The sequence below is a fragment of the Astatotilapia calliptera genome, chromosome 13 (assembly GCF_900246225.1).
Source record: "Astatotilapia calliptera chromosome 13, fAstCal1.2, whole genome shotgun sequence".
NCBI lineage: Eukaryota > Metazoa > Chordata > Actinopteri > Cichliformes > Cichlidae > Astatotilapia > Astatotilapia calliptera.
In genome coordinates this window covers 826833-849471 of record NC_039314.1, presented here as the reverse complement: position 1 = coordinate 849471, position 22639 = coordinate 826833, and the positions used below count along the sequence as shown (strand labels likewise).

The 22639-nt window shown below is 41.2% G+C and overlaps 1 protein-coding gene across 4 annotated transcripts in view; it reads right to left on the bottom strand.

Moving 5' to 3' along the window:
- Positions 1 to 22639, bottom strand: part of birc6 (baculoviral IAP repeat containing 6) — a 132627-nt gene that overhangs the window by 44461 nt on the left and 65527 nt on the right. For all 4 annotated transcript variants that reach the window (XM_026190469.1, XM_026190473.1, XM_026190472.1 and 1 more), the window contains exons 46-64: positions 22048 to 22223; positions 21818 to 21914; positions 21059 to 21253; positions 20743 to 20943; positions 19912 to 20191; positions 19578 to 19834; positions 18805 to 18913; positions 18230 to 18466; positions 17264 to 18107; positions 16903 to 17046; positions 15955 to 16084; positions 10567 to 10698; positions 10277 to 10438; positions 9986 to 10159; positions 5767 to 5966; positions 5217 to 5550; positions 4613 to 4830; positions 1381 to 1545; positions 642 to 813 (exon numbers count right to left, since the gene is read on the bottom strand). In XM_026190469.1, coding sequence (XP_026046254.1) covers positions 642 to 813; positions 1381 to 1545; positions 4613 to 4830; positions 5217 to 5550; positions 5767 to 5966; positions 9986 to 10159; positions 10277 to 10438; positions 10567 to 10698; positions 15955 to 16084; positions 16903 to 17046; positions 17264 to 18107; positions 18230 to 18466; positions 18805 to 18913; positions 19578 to 19834; positions 19912 to 20191; positions 20743 to 20943; positions 21059 to 21253; positions 21818 to 21914; positions 22048 to 22223 — 4227 coding nt within the window. The remainder of the gene's footprint in view (positions 1 to 641; positions 814 to 1380; positions 1546 to 4612; positions 4831 to 5216; positions 5551 to 5766; positions 5967 to 9985; positions 10160 to 10276; positions 10439 to 10566; positions 10699 to 15954; positions 16085 to 16902; positions 17047 to 17263; positions 18108 to 18229; positions 18467 to 18804; positions 18914 to 19577; positions 19835 to 19911; positions 20192 to 20742; positions 20944 to 21058; positions 21254 to 21817; positions 21915 to 22047; positions 22224 to 22639) is intronic.

Sequence of the window (22639 nt, the reverse complement as noted above, 5' to 3'; positions counted from 1 at the left end):
ATCAATATTCTCAGTGAAAAATGTAAGTTACTATCAAGCAGACAGTAACTTACATGTTACTTTTGGTAAGATGCATACCAGGTCTCAGCAAACAGACTGTAAATAAAGATGTTATGAAGACTCAAGGTGACTTGAGCCGTAAACTATCCCCATCTTGATGCCTAATAAAAAGTGAAATGTTTATTTTCATTCTCGTGATTGCATTCTCAGTTGTTCTATAGTTCTGTGTCATTAATCTCTTACAAACTCAGCTACCATCACTTATCAGCAGTCTCTCCTTAGAGAATTTAACATGTTGCCTAAAGGTCTGTGTCATGTTTGATGTAAACCACAAAAGTCCTATTTCCTTTGTGTGGGTAAGCACTATTCATTTCAGTGAATAGAACGAAAGATCTAAGGGATACAACATTATTTTTACAGATAACCCTTTCATGTCCACTTCAGTGTGACAGGAGAGTCATCTTTCTTGCTTAGTGTTTATGGTAGAAATTCCTACGTGATCACTCTGTTGAGCTGAAATATACAGAGGTTCAAATCACTTCTCCTCAGCCAACCGGTGGGGCCTAGGAATCAAGGCGCACAGAGGCTAGATCCGTCTCTCTGTTGGTCATACTCATCACTTGCAAAGACATGGGCCCTACCTGAGTCGTTGCGTAGGTAGGAGGACATGGCGGGAATGAGGCAGGACTGGCTCAGCAGCTCTAGCAGCACTGCTGGCAGTGCTGAGCTGTTGTGAGCTCTGCTGGCTGTTGAAGAGGCATCAGCAATGTGGCAGCCACTTGAGCCTGCTGGGTTGATATAGCTTGCCAAGACCTAGTAAAGAAAAACAAATGCAGAATTAAAATTTACCCTTTATGAAGAAAAGCGTTCATGTGACCTGCTCTGGATGAGGGCGAATCCATGTTTTTGATCACTGTGTGTCTTCAGATGTCCCTTCCTACACACCACAACTGCCAGGATGATAAGCATACCTCTTTATTGGGAATCAAATATATGCACCAACTGTATTGTTGGGTGCTCATCTCTCACTATGACAAGGCACAGTAAGTAACATCAAAAGAAATTAAACATAGCTAGATATGATACCTTTGCGTGGTTCATGGTTCAAATGAATCCTTACTCATCTTAAATTGAGCATTGCTGCAGCCCTTTTTTTATCCCCTGCCCGAAACAAGCCGTTTTAGTTCCCTGCCCTCCATTTAACCCAGCTGTCTGCTCATTATTTGCGTCTTGTAGTTTGGTCAGTCTGTTGAATTTGAATACTATAGTGCAAGTTCACAAAAAAATTAATGGGTTCATTTATGGCCCATGTTTCATAGGGAATACCAGGCAAAAATAACCCACCTTAAAAAAAAAAAAAAAATGCTCATTTGCACTTACCTGGAGTAGACAAGTGACATGCTCTTCCTCTAGCCTTTGCTTGGTGAGGGCCTGCTCTACGTCCCAGCCTGACGCTGTAGATCCAGTACCAAAACCCGTTCCTTTAGCCCAGTACAGCTGTTGCTCCTCACTGGTCCCCCCACCATGGCAGCTGGATATCTGTGGCTGCCACACACACACACACACACACACACACACACACACACACACACACACACACACACACACACACACACACACACACACACACCAAAGATTTTGCATTTTTACTTCCCTTTAACAATTATTAATGAAATTCAGGCGTAAACACTGTTGCTGCTTTTTCATCACGTTTTATCATGTATTCAAAAAGGTCAGAGTTGGTTGTGGCCTACATAGAAAGCTGCCATAAAACATTTGTGATGGTCACATGGAGTCAAACAAGAAATGAGTCAAAGGAGCAGACAGAAAATTGGTCCCTGAAGTTTAAAGTTAATGTTTTGTTCAATTGTCTCTCATGTTTAAAACACAGTGTCTTATCTCACACCAGTGCTACCACTCCAGAACATGGGTCTCAGGAGATCAAGGTCAACCACTGCCAGTGTGATGCGTTTGGCTCAGATTTGTGTATTCACACAGTCCCTGAACAAGCATGAGACCGGACACATCACCACCACAACAAAAACAAGGCAGGTCTGCTTCAGGAACCCAGTGACAACACCTCCACTCAGGGGGTGAAAAACTCATAAGCTCATATGCTTTAGCTAGATATGTTTTAATTTTTTCAGTTTGGTGTTTGAAACATGATAAGAAAACAGGTCTAACTGGTTTATTCTTTTTCTGGGATACCAAACCATTGTTGACTCTGTTCTTACGCCTCTCTTTGAGGCCCCTTTAATTTATAAAAATTAAAAAAAAAAAAAAAAAAAAAGCGCTGAAGACCTACACCTGAGATCACAGTAACTATGATTTCAGATGTGACCTCTGCCATTCACACTAGGAAAACAATCATTGATTTTTCCTACACATTAACACAAGCTGCCATTAAATGCATACAAACACAAACCAGGCTCTCTCTTCCCGACTTTATTTAAAAGCCCATTGATGCTATATTGCTGTCAGAATGGTTTGTAAATTGCTCTACATTTGTATGTAAAGCACATCCTTAATTTTTTTGTTTCAAGAGCTAAACGTCCATATACTTTGCACTTAGGGCTGTGCGATATGACCAAAATCTCATATCCCTATATAAGACATCTATCGTCCCGATAACGATATAAATCACAAAAATGTAACATTTTCTGTAAATTCTGTCAATCTCGGGCAGCTCGACTTGTGTGAAGTGTTTCCAGCTGGGCGTCGTGTACCTGGAGTTGAGTGTTTTAACAGAGGCATGAAACTATACATTTTTAGACATAAGTTGTAAAGGCTGCAGTTTTCTTTGAGTATTTATTACACAGCGTGCTGCGGGGAAAGCCTGTTCTAACGTTTGAGTCTAAGGTTTATTTTTTAGCACCTGGTGGCTCTTTTTTAATTCTCATCTGTAAACAATCTGCTCTTTCACGTGATTCAGTTTATTTTGAAAAGTCTCAACAGGATCTTAAGCTTTATTTTGAAAGATTTATGCGGAAAATAAACAAGCCAACACGTGATGGTTTTACTGTCGTTGTTGCTGACGACAACACATAAAAACCAATGACTGCGATCAAAACAATGAAAAAAATATTGCCATAAACGGTTTCTTTTGCGACACCACGAAACAATAGCGTAAAATGAAACGATAGACGTTTTTATATCGTCATCTGATATATATTGTTATATCGAACAGCCCTATCTGCACTTCTTCAGGTCATAGAAGATGTGCAGTTAGCAGAGTCAGGCAAGTCGAGGTGAGGTACTACCCGTTTCTCGGATGCACAGCCTTTTCTCCCTGCAGCTGTTTGTTTTTTATCATTCACTATGAACAATTAAGCCATTTGCCAGGCAAAGGTACGCTAAGGAAGCCGTAAGTAAAGCAGCAAGACAGAGGGTCATTAATAACGGCAATCGTTTTTATCCTCAGTTACTCCATTACTGCCAACAGCAAAACACTCAGGCAAAGTGAGAGTAGCCAGTGGCATGAAGCTGGGTTAGTCTGACAGAAGTAAGAAAATGACAAGAGCTGGACAGGACTCTCTTTTCTTAGACATCTCACAGGCTGGTGAAAGGTTCAAGAAATGATTCACAATGCAACACCGACAGGAAGCTGTCATCAGCCACAAATTTAAAAGAGCCAAAATGTATCATCAGGTAGGGCTGGGCTATATCATACCGTTCACGGTAATACCGGTAACTTTGGGCAACGATAGGAAAATGACATATCGTGATAGAATATGGGTAAAACGCGCATGCGCAGTGCCTTTGTTTACATACGCACATGGCGGCGACGCCGAATGAGAAGAGCGAAAGCGGATCGTTGAATGAAACAGATGAAGCTGAACTGGTTTGTAAAAATGCTGCAGCTTCAGTGGTGTGGAACTGGTTTAGCTTTCATCCGTCAGATACACAACAAAGCACTATTTTTGGTAGCGCATGCTAGCGGGCCGTCGTTATTACCGTGTTGTTTGGAAAATACGGCACACTTAAAATCAATCCTTTGATTTTTCTGAAAGTCGACAGAGCCCCTTATAATCCCGTGTGCCTTATGTTTGAATCCTGGTTGTGTTTGCTGACCTCGAAACGATTTTATGTACACGGTGCTCGAAAATCTGTCAAATGTTTTAGTACGACTTTGCTAAGCTACGAAGCCGCACCACTTGATAGATTGTCGGAGCATTACGGCTTTCATAGGCAGGAGCCTCGCGGAGTGATACGTACTGTGCTCCAACATAATATTACCGTATTGTGTGTGTATAACTTCTTTGAAGTTTTGTGGATATTATACATGGTTATGCTGAGGATATGTCGGACAGTTTCCACTGGAAATGCCTTTTGGTTAAACTGTCAAGGAATTTGCACTGTTACGTTTTTATATAACTTTAATGCACATAAAACAGCTGCTTGTTTAAGTGAAAATACATAGATTTTTTTTTGCACTAATAAAGTTGTGGAGTTGTAAAGTGTTTTGTCTAGTGTCAATTATATCGTCAGTTATATCGTTATCGCAAAATTTCAAATGTATATCGTGATAAATCTTTTTGGTCACATCGCCCTGCTCTATCGTCAGGGACAATTGACGATTAGAAACAGAATGTATGTGTGATATGGGTCATACCTCAGAGACGCTGGTATTGGCATTGGGGTTGCGAGGGGCGTGGTGGCTCAGAGCTGACAGACAGGCTAGAATGAGGTGGATGGCACCGATTTCCAGAGCCATGCGACGCAGAAGCACACCGTCGTCTGTGGTCAGAGGGGTGCTGCTGAACAGTGCTCGCAGGACATGGAATGGTAGTGTGGGGAGCACGTTGGCTGATGGAGATTGCAGGATGTGACCTAAGAAGATGTCAAAGCAGACACTCAAAATAAGAAGGTTTTGATGCTGCTTTTATATTTGTTGTTTAGATTTGTGTTTTAGTCGATTAAATCACACATGAACAATCCATTTTTATTTTACTTTTCTTGAAGGGGGGGGCAAAAAGGAAAATAAGACACCGTGCTGACAAACTCTCGCTGGTTAGAAAACACAGTAAATTTTATATTTTAGTCAATTGGGGACAGACAGGAGAAATAGCTGTGTGCAAAGGATCTTTGCAAGAGCTTTCTTTCAAATAGCTTAGCAATTCTCAAACTTTTTCTGGCATTAAATACTTCCCAAGCTAAAAGTTCAAAGCCCAAGGTGAATTTCAGTGCGGACAGCTGTGACGTGTTTTCAGACTTACTGCCTTCTCCATCGTCTGTGACACCCAGTACCAGCCGCAGCAGACACTGGGCATGTTTCCTCTCCTTTAGCAACACCTCTGCGTAACCTGGCAGGCGCAGGAAGAGGCCAAAAGCTGCCAGTGAGTGGGCAGGGATGGGCGACATGGTCTGCACTGAGGATGATGACGATGAGGATGTCTGGGACTGTTGTTTGTTGATGGGCGGTGGCTCCGCTGCAATGGACTCTGGTGCCTCATACACCAGCTCACCCGACTGCTCTATGGTCACCCACTCAAACTGGTCGCTGTCCTTGGGCTTCTCCTGTGTGCTGGAGGGAACCACAGGAGCGCTGACCTGTGAACAACCGCAACGACGAGTAAAGGCTCAGCGAAGGTGTGAAATGCAAGACAATGCTGACAGGTGAATTTAGGAGACACACAAGGCTCTTTATCAGGGCAGGTAAGCTCAAAACATTTGTTGTGAAATAAAAAGTTAATACTAAAGAACTGCTGTATGTATGCAAGTTGTTCAATTTCTAATTTTCTGTGCCTCTTGAAAGCTGAGTTTTACCTGCTGAATGACATCGGGGTATAGCATGGGCAGCCTCTCCGCTATCAGGGCCAGGCCCCCCATGCCAGCAAAGACTTGCAGAGGTGACTGAATGGGACTCGTCTCCAGCAGGGACTCATCAGCTGCGGCATCCAGACATTCTTCATTAGGCATCATTGGTTCATCCTCAGGGCAGCTATTCAGGATGTCACAGTGATCCACTGCAAGTAGAGCAAAGAGAGGACCTTGTACGTTCATCCACTGGCTGAGACTGAAAACAATTACAAGCCTTTTGTTTGTTTCAGCAAACTCTTAACAGTTCAGTAATCTCCTGTAAATCCACCTGCTATGTTTGTCTTAATTCTGTCCATAATAAATATTTTTACACACATTATTATGTGATATGTTCTGAGGTTCAACCACACTATACACAGAGAAGGTAAGGTTCCCTGCAGGGTTCCTTAAGCTAAATCTGGAGAATCTAACGCCTTTCTGCAGGTCTAACTGGTTTAAGCATTAAATAATTTAACTAAAAATGTTTATGTTTAATTACTAAAACTAAAATGTTTACAAATACATTTTTGATGACAGAACTAACGAAAATATCTACAAATTTTAACAATTACTAAGATCTTTTTGGAAGAAAAGTGAATTCAGTGCTTTATAAAAGAGATTGATTGAATTACAGGTTATTCTGAACTGCAAATCACAAAAAGTTTAATTGTCTTAAAAAAAAGCAGCAGGCAATAGCAGGTTATATCTACTTTGAGAAAACTCCTTGGTCATTGTGAATAAAGATGTGACGTTACTTGTGATGAACTTGATTAACTGGGCTGATTGCTATGCATTGTTGCATTGTGTCAACTCATGGTTAAATAGAATCAACAGAATCTTTTAACCATATTTAACTCTTTCCCAGAGTTTCATCACTCTTGCAATCCTTATCCAACGTCTGTATTAATCCTGAGGATTCTAACTGAAGACAACACTGTGTGTCACAGTTGTGCACTGTCACAAACTGGTAAGTTTAATTCTGTAATAATAAGGTTTGTGGAAGTGAAGCCTGACAAGGTCCTTTCTCTCAAAAGAAAACCAACTGGTTTACAAAATATGTAAAGAATTTCCCTTAATGAAATTAAATCCCTGATGCAAAGTCTGAATCAGAGAGAGATTTCACCGAGCCACAAATCCCTGTCATCGGTAAGCTGTCCTGTACTGCAGGTGTCTAATCTCTACAGGTTATGGAATGACACAGTGAATCAGGATCCACAGAGAGGATGACTCTATTGGTTAAATGAAGATAATGACAGACCCCGTCAAGCAGTTAGTGTCTGGGCAGTGGGCACATTTGGGTAGTTTATTCGAGTTCATTGGAAGGAAGTGATGAGTCAGTACCCATTCGTTATGTGAAGGTAATGGCTAAAGAAAAACTGAGCTGCTCAGTTACATACTCAAGGTATGTAACTGGGGTGAAAACCGTTAACAGTTTTCCTTTTCTTAAATATCTGAATTGTCTGTATTTGCAGGCAGTGAGTATTCACAAAAAATTTGTGGATAGAAAAGACTCAAAAGGTGTACAATTCATCCAGATGATGGAGCAAAAAAAAAAAAACCAAGAAAAAAGAAAAGAGCAAGCATAAAAGAAAAATATCTTATAAAATAAAGTAAAAGTTAATAAACAATGATTTCTTTAAAATATTTCTTGAAGGTATGTCCTCCTGGGATTTTACTTTTTGTTCTATATCTTTTGACTTATTTGAGCTCCACTACTAAGTCCTGATGTGCTCAACTAAGGGCATCCTGGCCTTATCGATGACATCTCATGTGTTTGGGTGGCCTCATTTAGCTCCAGAAGATCCAAAGCTGGTGTGTGCTTTACATTACTGCATCCGGCACTTTGCATTGAGTTGTGGGGAAGTAAGGTTTGGATGCAGGTGCTAAACATGGATACACATTCCATGAACCTCTTTGTACACTGTTCTTCAATTAATCTGAAGTTCACCTGAAGTTTGGAGGTCTGAAGCGATCGGACGTTGGTGACCTCTGCAATGGACCCTGCTCTGATTTTGTGGCCTATCACTTCGTAGCTGAGTTGATACTGTTCCCAGTCACTTACACTTTATTACAATACCACAGTTTACTGTGGAATATTTAGCAGTAGTGGATAAATTTTACGTGCAGGTGGCATTATGGTTCGCTGTAATTCACAAAGCTCATGAGAGCAACTCAATGTGTGCAGAATTAGTCTGCACTCCTAGCTGCTGATTTCATACACTTCTGGCAATGACTGGACCAGTTGAATCCTTTATTTGGATGGAGGAGTGAATACATTTAGAAATACAGTGTATTTTGATTTAAAGAATGGTTCACCCAAGTCACCCAAATTCTATATTGCCTTTTTCTCAAGTTATGCCATTCACATGATTTTCAGAAAACATTATTTCTGACATTGAGGTCAAGGTCACCAGGATCCAAAAACTTCCAAGATTTTTAGTACATGTACCTATGATATCAATTTGAAGCTCGTAAGTCACTTTATTCTATAGCTTTCACATTCACAAACTCGGGTATCTACGCCGCCCGCTCACCTGACAACATCTGCCCATCAGCCTTTACAGCCGAAGGGTAAAAATGGTAGTTATAAAAGTCTCATTTCACATACCCTATGATTTCTTAAACAGTGACACATGAGTGTTAAGATGGAAAATATGGATTGTGGATAGGACATGTCGCATGGATAAAGGGAATATGAGCATATCTGCAGATTCACCAGTGCTGACATTGACATTAAAAATTAATTTGACCGAGTACTGACCCATGAGTCTGCAGAATCAAAACGCTAAATATAACCAGCCTGAAAGTCACCACTTCTACAGAATGACAGCATAGTTTTGAATGGGATATCAGCAGTTGGATTCAAGCAACAACCTGTCCTGACTGAATGAAATTCAATAGCAATTTACAATGTGAGTCAATAGGTAAGACTCTCACAGTAAGTGGGCACAAATTCAAATATACCATCTTTCAGCCATAAAAAAAACCTCATGTTCACAATCGTTTAGAGACACAAATGCAACACTAACGTCCCTATAAATGTTGTACCAAAGCAACATATAAGGATGAAAAGGCTTAACTCCCAAATGAATGCAAAGGTAAGCAGGAAAGTGTTTGAACAGTTTGTGCTAAAAAAAAAAAAACACTCTGCAAGCTTTTAGACTTCAAAGCCTCTCAGTACAGCCTGAGAAGCAGCCAAGGTGATGTGAACTGAGTTCAGACCAAAGTACAATTCCATTAAATCTTGATGTGAGAGTAGAGTGGAAAAAAACAGGTCTGGATTTTTACTACATTTTAAAAACTCCATTTCTATTTACTTGATCATAGTTACTGAAGTGGTCTTGAAATAATAATAAAAATGAGAAGAATCTTAGTTTCTTCCATTTCTATTTGATAAGTTAACCTTCATTTCATATTTAGATATGTGAATTTGACACAGAGGCACCACTGAATAGACTAGCTGACCGTGCCAAAATCCCAAATGTGACATAATCTGAAAGATACTGTTTGCACAGTTGAGAAAAAACACCAGAACAGGTGCAGGACTCATTACAAATTAAGAGTTTGTTCAGCCTCTAACCAGGACTAGCGTGGTCTTTGGTTTGGGACAGCTGAGGGAGAGCCTGATGTGGGTAGTCAGGGGTGTGAATTCAAAGTAGCCAATCACAACATCATGTGATGACAAAGTGAGAGGATCAACTTAAGCACACTGTAACTAAGGTCCTGTGAGTTTTTCAGCAGGCAGAGCCTTTTTCGTTTGTTGGTCCTTTGGCTTTACTTCTATAATATTGCTGCATTTTAGCTGCAGTATCTCAATTATTTGGTATGTAGACATCCTAGAAAATGCTGCATATATGGCTGGGTGTCTGCATTTTAGTTTAGAAATGACTGGATGTTTGGTGCTGTTCATATGTCTGACTTCACGTATTGGGTGCAGCTTGATGCATCTTTCACAAAGATTTGGCTTGTTTATGTTTTGCGCTCATGTGCAAAAGAGAAATCTCTAAATTATCAGTGAAGGAATTTAGACTGCTTACAAAAAGTTAAAATTGTAATTAATCATCAAAAGTTTTACAGTTAAAGTAATAAATAAGTCAGCTGTATTGATTTTTTAAAGCATATTTTTAGTGGGACATCAGTATAATATCTGAACTGACTCCTCCTTAGGAGCTGTGTGTTTTATTACCTTTCTCAGTGCGGAGTCTCTTGAACGAGTCAGTCTTTGAAAGGCCGGGGTCAGAGATGACCTTGGAGCCCAGTTTCACTGTCAGGCTGATGGACTGGTAGCCCTGCGGTAGCTTGCGGTCATACAGAAGTGTGAGTAGCTGGGCCAGGGTCATCTCAGGTGGGAGTGGCTGACCTGGATAAGAGGACAGAGTACACACCGTTTCTCTTCGGTAATATGTGAACATTTTACATTTTACTCAAAGACCTGCGCTTGTTGCTGTCTGATATGAATCGGTTGTGTATGTGGCACCTGGAAGCAGCTTGTGGTAGAGGTGGAAGACAGGGACACTGATGGTTTTAGCTGAAGGATCCACACTGGATGAAGCAGTTAACTTGTCACTCATGACACGGCCTCTCCTTGATGGAGGCCGGGGAGGGGTGGAAAGAGCTCGCTTTGATTGGGACTTTAAGCCTGAAGGCAGAGAAGAAAATAAAAATACAGAAATACAGAACAATATTTGTTTTTCAACAAAATGCATCATAGCTTATATACTGTGTCATTATTAGGTGTGTAAATGACACAAGACACACATACTGTACCTGAGGCTACTACAACACTGTAGTTGTCCTGGAAGCCGTTGTCTGCCTTCATCTTCTCTTTCTCTTCATGATTCTTCTTCTCCTTATCCTCTTTCTGCTCGTTGATCAGTTTGGCAGTAATGCTGGGTGTATCTGGATAAACAGACACAGAAAATTAAATATATATTTTGTCACACTTCTTGGTTTTTTTTATTGCTTTGGTTTAAATAACATTAGCAAGCTAAAAGAAAGAAGGAAAGAAAAGATGCATCAGATGCAAAATTTGTTCACCCACACAAGAACAGCCAGAAGATGCTATGTCTTATAGACATGCATACTGCCCTGTAACAGCAGCAGTGTATCAGGTTTTTCAAGGTCCCAGGGGGTGAGCTATTCATCATAGCTGCCTTGTACTTAACAGGTAATACCGAAGCTCACAGCATCAGCGCTGCACAGCTGACCTTGATAGCCAGAGAATGCCAAGTGAATTAAACTGCAAGGACAGAGCTGACTGCTGGGATATTTTGTTAATAATTTAGGCTGTAATTAAAACTGCAGCTCTTATAACTGAAAAACATGACTTCTCCAGTTCTTAATTAATCAAATTTTGCTTGGAATTTGAGAAAGGGCTGCCCCCTTGTGTCCTTACTTTACAAAGCCAGTTAAAGTTGAAAAGCGTGAGTTGATCACCTCTCCCTTCTTTCTCCGAACATAAACAGGATCTCTATGCTCAAAGAGCTCTAGTTTTTTGTCTCAACTGATTAAAGGACCTACTTGTAGCATGCATATTCTTTTTCCCAATTGCATCAGCATACTTCAGATTGGATTTGTGTTCTTCAGAAGTGTTTTTTCGTGGTCTTTAACGTTGCAGTTCGTTCCTGTACAGCTTTCTAGTAATGGTCTTCTTTGAGACTACAATTCCTGACTTGGCTAAGTCATGCACTAATGTCTTGGCAGTGGTTCTGTAGCCTTTAGACCTCACTAGTCTCATTTACAAAATCTGAAATTTTCCACTTCCTACTTCTGCCAGGCTACCGTGTAGCTCTCTTAGATTTTTTTTTTTGATCCCTCCCCACATCAAAGTCAAACGACTCACCAAAGTTTAAATATCGTAACACTGATGAGAAACTATGAGCTCAGACCCCAAGTGGCTACAATCCTCAGTGAAGCCAATAGCGTGCAAGCACGATAAGCCAGACAAAATATTCTCCACCAGTATTTGGGGTTACTCTTTAACCCAACTGAGGCCAGGGTGTATATCCTGCTCCCGCCCAGGCAGCACAGACATTCAGGACGCGGAGTCCATAGCACTGCACAAGCAAAGAGACAATAATCAGATGCAGAAGGACACCAGCGAGCACAATCATGGTACTAGGGCAGCCCTGCAGTCTCAAAGGGCAGCCACCCAACTCACCGACTGCTGACGGGAAGCCCGTTGCGCAATGTGACTCCCAACCACCATTTCAGCCTGCCCCCAACATCAGTAGTACATCTCTATGTAAATGAAGCTATTCTAAATCTTGCATGTGCCAAGCTACTGCTGCACATTAAAAGAACAGAGATAGTTAAGGTCCAATTCCACTTTGTAAAGGACCGGGGGGCAAAGGACACCAGCCAGCATAAGTCCCAACCAACCCACCCAACCCAAACTTTACAATTGCATTTCATCCATCCATTCTCTTCCGCTTATCCAGCCTATCCCAACTACCATAAGGCAAGAGGCAGGGTGCAGGTTGCCAGTCTGTCGCAGGGCCAACACATAGGCTACGTTCACACTGCAGGTCTTAATGCTCAATTCAGATTTTTTGATCAAATCAGATTTTTTTGTCTGCTCGTTCACACTACAAATAAAATGCGACAGCAAACGCACTCTAGTGTGAACGCTCAAAGTGGCCCGCATGCACAAAAGAAGACGTCACACACACAACGGCTCTGTTTAGACCCAGAGCAAACAGTATTGTTTGACTGATGGCCCTTAATATAAAGACTTCGGACTTTACATTTCCCAAATTTTGCTTTAAGTTATTTGTTATTTACATAATAATGTAGATAACCTAATAATGATCCTTATTGCTGTTTTAGAGGAGCTGTGCTTCCAAGGATAGCTGCAGATTTCTGTCAGAATCTGCAGATTATACAGAACATATAAAATGTTCACGTTTCTCCAACGTTGTCTTCCCAACAGTTTCACTGGATGGACAGGAAGCGTTCACGATGTCTTCTCCGGAGCTGATAATTGGCGTCTGTCTTGTGTCAGTGATGTAAAAGACGGATTTAATGCGACATGACCATTGAAACAGCAGTCGCTTTCTGAAACATCGGATATGTATCGGATTCAGCACCACATACGAAAGTGACCCAGATTGGATTTGAAAATATCGGATTTGTGCCGTTCACACTGTCACACCATGATCGGATATGGGTCGCATAGGGTCAAAAAAATCGGATTTGATGCGCTTTCACCTGCAGTGTGAACGTAGCCATAGAGACAAAAACAACGATTCATATTGACAACTAGATTCACCAATTAACCTAATCCCACCAACTGCATCTGTCTTTGGACTGTGGAAGAAAGCCAGAGAACCCATGCAAACACAGAGAGAACTTGCAAATATGCAAACTCCCCATCACTGTGCCACTATGCTGCCCTCAATTGCCTTTTATACTTGTATAATTCAATCCATAAGACTCTATTTTAAACAAAAGTGGCAGAATACTTAAGAGAGAGTGCCCATCTGAATATTACTACATACTACGATGCTTTTGAATCAACTTTTGGGGTTCCTCTAGTAGAGCATTTCTAAGTGTTTTATACAACATGCTTCATTCACAGAGTCACATGATCACTTTTTTCCTACGCCCACGTGCTTTCTATCCAACATAAAAGCCCTTTGAGTGCTCAAGAGTAGAAAAGCACTATATAAAGAACCAGTCCATTTACCATTCACATAGGTTTTTACTCCACCGGATTATGAATCTAAGGGTTAAGTAACTCCCAAAGCAGTACCTTGCCAAAGGATATGTTTGCATGCAGCAGCCACGATCAAACAACAAAACTTCCAGCTGGTAGATGACCTGTTCGACCTCCTGAGCACAGCCACCCAAAAGGTTTCACATTTCAGTCTTAGAATGGACCTATTAGCATACCTTAAAAACTAGAGGCAGGGACCAATTTTAAGTATCTTTTTCACTTTCAGTGATACAAAATTAGCAAAGTCTGACTGTTCGGTAGCATTTTGGTTATGGACCAATGTTAAGTCTAAATGAATGTTTAATGTCTCTTATCCAGGGTAATGTAACGATTGCTCATTGGATAACCACGGCCAGAAGACTGAAAGAGAAGTGTATTTTTGGACTTAAGTATCAACTCCCAAATTCTGTGTTGGTGGTAAGAATGTAATTTCTGCCATTTATTTTATCACTACTGTTGATACTACCTTTAATGAGCACACATCTCTGGGAATAAACTTACTTCTGAAATTAAGAGAAGGATTACTACGTTTCACATTCACTGAACAAAGAATTGTAAACAAGATACTTTGATAAATATGCAATAGGAATCAGACAGTAAACTAACACTGACAATACAGTGTTCAGCGGGATATGCTGTAATTTATGTTTGCTGTGCTACAAACTTGTTACAACATATTTACTTCAAGATGGTGTTTAAAATTCAAAGAGAGACCAAAGGAGGAATGCTCCAATGGGAAGCTTAACCGAAGCAGTTGCCTTGTCCTGTTTAACACAGTGCAAGTTTGTACAGGACAGTGAAGTACACATTTGCGAGCTGTGAGGCAAGACAATATTATTGAAGCTAGTTTAGAGGCTTCAAACCATTATTTGACAATAATTTAGTGTGAAACTTTTATGGTCTAACATATTTAGAGCACACAAAAACATAATTTGATTTTCCTATTACAATTTGCAAACATATTCCCCGTACATCAGCTTCCTTCATCTGTCAAATGCTTACATTCAAACAGTTTCTATTGGCACAACAATTGTGTATTTCTCCTCCAAACTCTTCCAAAATGGCCTCCTGGCTTCATGAGTTTGCAAATATGAAAACAGCCACTGTTACTGCAAGACATAGCTGGACTGGCCATCGCCCGGTATGCCCGATGGTGATTTTTCGTTTTTATGGGCAGATGATTTTTTTTTAATAATAATAATAATAATAATAATAATAATAATAATAATGGATTGCATTTATATAGTGCTTTTCAAGGCACCCAAAGTGCTTTTTTTTTTTTTTTAAATTTGTAACGGCATGAACAATGAGAGGTGGTGGATTGGCTAGATGTTGGCCGATGTGTAAAAATAACTCAGTTGTTTGGTGGTGGCTATGGCGGGGCTTCCACAGAGGCCAGTGGGTAGATGAGGGAAGGTGAGGCAGGAGGAGGAGAGACCCGAGGCGGCCGCCGGTCTGAGTGTCAGGTGAACTGAACTTCAGGTAAGAAGTTATGATCTGCAGTCTATCTGGTCAGATATAAACCAAGTTTAGGTGGAGTTTATTTTCGTTATGCTGACTTTTTACAGTCAGTTACAATAACTCGTACTGCGTGCTAGCTAGCATGACGGAGTTTCTATACAGCATTCTCAAAAGCTAAAAGAAATGTTTTATTACACCAAGAAAGATTTCCAATCGATACTGGTAGGAGAAAATTTATGCTATAGTAGGACATTTTCATGTGAGTGTAAGAATGAGCATCTTTTCTTCAAGGAAAAGAATAACTGGAAGAAGAAAAAAAAAAATAGAAAGATGTTTCACTGACAAAACTTTACATAAGGACTTGATGGAGGCAAAAACAAAGACTTCTAAAAGATGTCTGAACAAGCAAGAGCTTAAATTTTCTGAAATCTTGTAACTCTCAAAACTGATTTTAAAAAAAAAGAAAAAATATTTAATCAAACGTTGATGGAAAAGTAGATTTGTTGAAAAAATTAATTGGACTGTAGAGTCCTGGAACAGTTTTGTGTTTTGGAATGACTTGAGAAAGCTTGGAACTGAGCTTTTGCTTATTTGCACTGAAAGGAGCCAGCTGAGGTGGTCAAGATGACTCCATTACACCTCCCCTCTCAAGCTTTCTGGAGCTAAGAGGAGATGCACAGGGAATTTTTTTTTTTTTTTTTTATGGACCACCCAGGACGGGAAAAAAAGGTGCGAGGGGAAAGAAGAAAAGGAGGTCAAAAAAGGTCAGTGAATACTATACAGTGTTGTGGTTCCCAAACAAAGAGCATGCAATCTCATTCAAGTCAAGAGCAGAGAAGACATTTTCCATCAGTTACAATGCAAGTGTAACCTGAAGGCAGGAACATCTACATGTACTGGTACATACTATGAGCAGTGAAGTCTTTATGTGGTTGTTGTTGTTGTTGTAATGAGAAATTTTCTGTCTTGAAACATACCAGAAACCCGGTCCAAGACTTCAGCCAATGTGGTGGAAATTGGTAGATGAAGGGTGCGGTACTTGTGGCCTGCTCCATACATGGGATGCTGGATCATGTGGCTGGTTGCATTGATCCGTCCTTTGTATAACTGAGGAGGAGGAAAGGAAAAAAGAAAACACCACAATCAGGTTAGCTGCAGAAACTAAACATAAAGAGTATATTGTACTTGCTGTCAATATGGGACTATTTAGCTGTTTTCTGGTCTACAGCCAAATAGTCCATTTCTCTGTAACATACAAAGCACTGTGTGTTCTGACATCTTTCTATCATCTTGGCCACCCCCAAGGTTTTCTTAATTTTGTAGTTTTTGGGACTTCACTGCATGGTGCAGGCTGTACGCCTCATGCGAATCACTGAAACAGCTGCCCTAGTCTGAGCATCTTTTGTTAAGTAGGTGTCGCAATTTGGCCCTAAACAAAGTTGCCCAGAACTTTATGCCTTTTTCAAATCACATCACCTTTAGTACCTGGAATCCATAAATGTTTGCACTAAATTTACTCAATTATTGAGATATTTCAGCTAGATGAATGAAAAATGACTTGCTTTGGGTAATTAACCAATTTCTCCATACAATGCTTCCAGGCACTCATGTCTCCAAAGCTTTTGTAACAGTCAGCAACTGAGCAGTAGAAAGTATAAACCATTAGGGTGTAACTGAGAACACATAATGCCAGGCATGAATCAGTGTGAAGGGACCGTTGTGATACAGAAAAAAACAAACAAACATATGCTTCATACTGCTGCACTGCCACCTTAAGCTCACAGCAAGTACTTCATCAGGCATTTGCTGTATGTCACATCCTCATTTCAAAGTCTTTAATGAAATAACATTTATTTAAGAAAAAGCACAATAGTTTGTGTAAAACTTCTGAGCAACGCTGTTGACCACATAATTGAGTTACCCACCGGACAGGGAGACTGTAGGAAGACTGTGACCTTCTCATCCTCCAGCATGAGCTGCAGAAACAGTCTTCGAATGAAGCCTGAGATGTTTCCAGAGACAGGTACATTGCCTCGCTGAGGTGCTGATTGGAAGAGTTCACAGAGAACCTGCAGCCAAAGACAGAAGTCTTAAAAACCAAGACCGAAACCAATGAATATCTACATTTGAATTTCAATTTATAAATAAATTAGCTTACCAACTAGCAATCATTAAATAACACGTTTGTCTAATTATGTGTGCAAATCTACATCTAACAAGTTAAAAGAAAAACATTATTATTTTAATTTTTATTATTATTTCATCTATAATAACTAGTAAGAGGACCTGTGCCATAAGGCGCTGGTTGTTAGGGTGGCAGGAGATACACTGGAGAAAGAAGGCCACAGTGGCATTCTCCAGTGCTGTCCTCTGCTGGGTGGTGAGTCCTCCTGTCTGCCCTGAGGAGGCCAAGGAGAAGCGTGAGCCTAAAGGCTGAGGTTGGGATGGAGGAGAACCTGCAGCAAATCCAGGCTGACAGCCAGCATTGGCCCCAGCACTGGCACTGGAGTGGCACAGTAGGAACAGCAGTGCCGTCCACAGTGGGTTGACCTCTGGTCCTCCCAGCCAGTCCTTCATGGTGTGACTGTTGCCTACTTCTGTGAGAAACCGGAGCACTGGAGCAGCCAGCTCTGCCGAGAGAGGCGGGCGATTGTGTGAGGACGAGTGAAAGTGGTGATGATGGTGTCGTCTCTCGGCCTGACCAGCGGGCAAAGGCAGGTCTGCACTGGCCAGGAGGCTGAAACAGAACTGAGCCAAGCTGCGAACCAACAGCGAGGGCAAGCCTGAATCCAGCAGCTGCTCTATTGCTCCTGGTGACTGGGAGGCAGCCGCTAGTGTGGTTAGCTGGGATTCTGACAGATTAATGTGTGGCCTGGCATGCTTGGAGTCGTCGGTAAGTCCCGCCGCAGTGGTGTTAGCATCATGCTGCTTTTTGCCATCATCAGTCATGGCAAGACGTCGCTGCTGAGCCTGAGAGTGAGTGGCGATGGGTGGTGAGACAATCCCCATCCAGGACATTAGCAAGGAGAAGTAGCTGGGATGGATGTGACACATGGAACACAACAAGCTGTCCACGGCCTTCTTCAGCACAATGTTGCATGGCAGCGACATGGACCAGTTATACAGCAACCTGAAGGGAACAGCAAAGAAAAGAATGGAATCAGTAATAAATCTGCTAAGAAGAATATTGTTTAAACCCACTAATGAATCCAACTACATGCATGTGTAATAACTACAAGACACTGGACTGACTCAAAGAGCTCTCTGTTGAGCAGTGTAGGCAGGTCATAGTCGACAGGCAACTCATAGCTGTGCCAGAGGATGGCTGCCACACAGTGCAGGTGGGAGGGCGATGGCATAAGGAGACCATACTCCCTTGATGAAGCAGAGGAAGAGCCAGCAGCATGCCCAATGTATCCCATTGGACCACTCATCTTATGGGCTGCCACATGGGAAGAGTCATGGACCCACTGCAGAAGAGCCTGGATCCTGGAGGTTTAGAATTCAGAGATTTGACAAATAAGTCAAATGGCTCAAGTGCTGGGCACGGTAATGTTTTTTCTGTTTGTTTGTTTTTTTTACATAAAAAAGGTCCTCAATTTCTTAGTGAGAACCACCTTGGGGCAGAATTTATATGCAACAAACAATGAGATGACAGTAAAAAGACAAAAAAAAAAATGAAAAGGAGAGTGAAAGGACACTTTTTACTATCAGCTTATGAGTCTGTCCGGAATATCACCTTGACGGGAGACTGTTTCTCATCAGTTGATGCACTTTGAGAGAACCTAAAGGGGGAGTGTTGAGTCGTGGCAAAGACGGAGGAGTACCTGTCTTTGGTCCCTGCGTCCTGTGTGGTGCCCAGCTGGTATAGAATGTCTATGGTGGAATCTGAGGAAAGGCCGTTTAGTCGTCCAAACAGCAGAGGACTGTTCAAATCTTTAAAGAAACAGTACATTTTTTGATGATGTTAAATTATTGAAACATTTTTAAAAATAAAAATGCTGACAAAGTCATGCTGCCTGCCCAGAACATGATGCACATGTGTCAGAAAATTCTTCCACAGTCCAAATATTAACAGGTTTACTGGGAAGTGGTTAGTTTAACATTGCACTGTGTATTGTGTAATGTCTTGTTAAATCCATTGCTTTACACAACAATTTCAACACTTTACTAAGGCTAAGAATCACAAGTGGTCTGTAATTAATAATCAGACCACTAACAAATATTTTGTATTTTTGCCCCATAAAATGTAGTTAAACCAAATGTATTTGGATAATGCAATATCAGATAAATATTTACAAAAAAAATTCAAGACAAAACACCAGACAGATAAGATAATAAGATAAGATCACATTTACAGCTATATGTATTGCAATCACACAGCGCAAAAACAATACAGCACCAGATTCATTAATGCTAGAAAAAACCTTTCTAAATGGCAAAACAACATGTGAAACTTGACCTTGTTAATCTTTCAAACCGCCACATCATTTAATAATCTCTCATTGTAATAAATGTGGCTATTTTCAATGGGGGTTTTTTATGCTTTTTAAGGACATATAGTCACGTCTCAGTAGTGACTCAGCTATGAGTGACTCACTGGCAGGGTCGGTGCCAGACGCAGCACAGTTTCTCAGCAGAATGTCGATGAGTTTGAGTCCAATGCGTGTGGATTGCAAGCCGATCTTGACCAGCACAGCCTCAATGTTGGGTGAGTGCATGCCACAGTAAGGTGACATGAGCAGTGCGGCGCAGGTCTGCAGCAGGTTGGCAGTGGGTGCTGCAGCACTGGCCATCATGGCTTCCAAGTCACTGACGTGGGTCAGGCAGTGGTGGAGAAGACGCAGCCAACCAATGCTGTACAGGGAGATGGAGAAGTTCATACCAACAGCCAAATATAGACACACACTGCATACAGGATGCATCATGATTACCTTGTTTTGGAGACCTGGTCCTCAGAAGGCAGAAAGGGGTTATTGACTGTTGCAGAGGAGGTGTTACCAAATGCTGTCAGACCCAAGAGTTTGATCTGAGAGAGACCCAGGTTGCTGGCATCACGAGGCCGATGTAACCTCAGACAAACAGCCGAAGCCACCTCTGCTTTCACCAGCTGGATCTTAATGTACGTCAAGCCACTCGTGATGACTGGCGTGGACAGCGGCAACATGTTGACCCCATCAGCACTGATCTCCACTGAGACCGAGGAGGGACAGGCTGGTTGGTAAGACGAAAGGCAGAAAATGAATGGGTGAACTCCTGAAGTGAAACGAAGATTACTGAATAAACACCATAATGTCTGCCACTGTTTTTTTTTTTAATTAACAGGAATTTAGCTCAATGTGAAGGGAAAAGCAGTGTCCTCTTGACCAACATTTTAGTATAGTTTATTTACAGTAGGGAAAATAATTCCTTTATCCCAGGCTGAATTTCTAAGTTTGCTTACTAACTAGAAATGAACAGTTGTTGGTAGTTTCATTTTAATTGAGACAGAATATCAACCAAAATTCCAGAAAAAACAAATTACATAAAAGTTTGTAATTTTTATGTAATTACAAAAAATTACAACTCAACTCAATGACATGTCAACTCAATGACACTGACATGTCATTGAGTTGAGTATTCAATCACAAAGCAAAAAATGGCTTAGTAGTTGATTGAGAAACCCTTGTGGCAAGCACAGCTGTTAGACATTTATTGGTCACCAGGTTTACACAAATCTCAAGAGAGGTTGTGGCCCACTCATCTTTAAAGAAATTCCTACTCACTAGCTAGAGAAGCTAGGTGCGGCTGGATATGAAGCTCCTTCAGCAGCACGGCAGCTGGAAGATGGATAGTGAGATCACACCAGGCCTCCTCTGGCAAGAAGATGTAAGACCAGGCAGCGGAGCGGGCCCGTCGGTGTGGAGGGGTGGCCTGGAGGAGGACCTCTGCAGGCTGTGCTGTTGGGCTGCTGGATGTGATAGTACCTGGGAAGCAACACAGATCATGCAGATTAGAGAAGAGTAGGAATACGATTGTCAATTTTATTCAGGTATTGTCCTATGAGATGGAGTGATGGAATTCAAAATTAGCTGAAAGCACCTAAAGGAGCAAAATTGTGGAGTCCCTCAGCATTGTCCGGCTCCGATGTCATCACTCTGGCTTTGAGGTTTCCATCTGCCGTCTTTCCTGGACCTGTATCTAAGAATTTCATGATAGTGGACACCATGCTGCGTGCAGTGTTCACAATGGCTCTAGTGCTGGTCACCATGTTGTTACAGATCAACTGGACACCTCCTGGTTAAAGACAAAGTTATGCTTTCTTATACATCAAGTACAGCATAAACCATTGACTGCTATTCTTATGCAATGCACCTATGTTCAATTTCTACAAAATTAGAAACGACTGAAAAAATCTGACTTTGCTAAATTTTTCAATTCCTTCCACAATCAGTGGCGTGACAAAGATGTCAGGTGACTCTTCGGGCGCTGATCAACAAAAAGAACCTTTTGTGACTTAAACTCCATGTGGGTTTTAATGGTTATGGAGATATTTTTCCATGACCATTAACACCTAATTGTGCTAAATACTATTCTATTGAACAAGATATGGCTCAATGTGCAAACAAAAGCTGGGAAGATGGAACTGCAAGCTAAGAAACATGGATGAGGGAGTAACTTGTACTTCAAATACTTGGTTTACAAAGAAACTCAACAGCAAAACTTTAAAACCTATTCAAATCTTAAAGCTTGGGGCTCTCTGACATGAATGTTGAAACTATGAGTAAGGTCTTGGTAGTACTATGGACACAATGCTTTGACAATCAAAGAAATATACAGATATTAGGTGTATACACCCACCCATGTCATGGAAGGCCTTAAGAGCCTCACTGGTATCCAACACTCGAAGTATGAACCACAGAAGAGGCTCTGACAGTTGACAGGTGGAGAGCGATCCCTAAAGAATGTGCAATAACAAGATGGAGGAAAATAAATAAATAAATAAATAAATAAATAAATAAATATGCGTCAGCACTGCTCTGTATTTGTTCAGATGATCAAAGGCCAGACCCCAGCAGAATGAAGCTCACCTGTCTGCCCATATAACCACAAGCCATGTAAGTGAGGATGGGCTGTAGCATGACCTGGACTGAGGTGGCTCTCTTGCTCAGAGTGGTAAGGATGGTGAAGAGGCCGTCACCCACTGAGATGGCATCTAGACCACCGTGGAAGTTCTCATGTTTAGTCAGGTGGAGACCGCTGGCTCCTGCAGAACACAGAGCAAGAATAGTCAGCTCATAGTTATAGGCAATGCTTGTCCACATACATTTAAATATGTTTGGTGCTTTGTTAAAGGAACAATTCAGCCACAAGTGAAATTTTATCAGACGCATTCTTACTCTTACAGAGTTTTATGGTAGTGCTGCTAATGTTAGATGGCTACTGGTATACAATTGTCATTACTAATTTAGTTAGTTATAACTCAAGCTAACCTCACAAATGTATTTTGTGACCAAGAGGCTGCTTCTGCACAAACCGTGCTTAACATCCTAAACATAACACTTAATATTTCTATCCCACTGCAGCTTCACTTAAGAGTTTGTGGCCAGGTGATGTAAAAACAACATTTACTGCTAATGTTGCACAATTTTTGGCTGTCATTTACCAAGAAAATATCAGGCT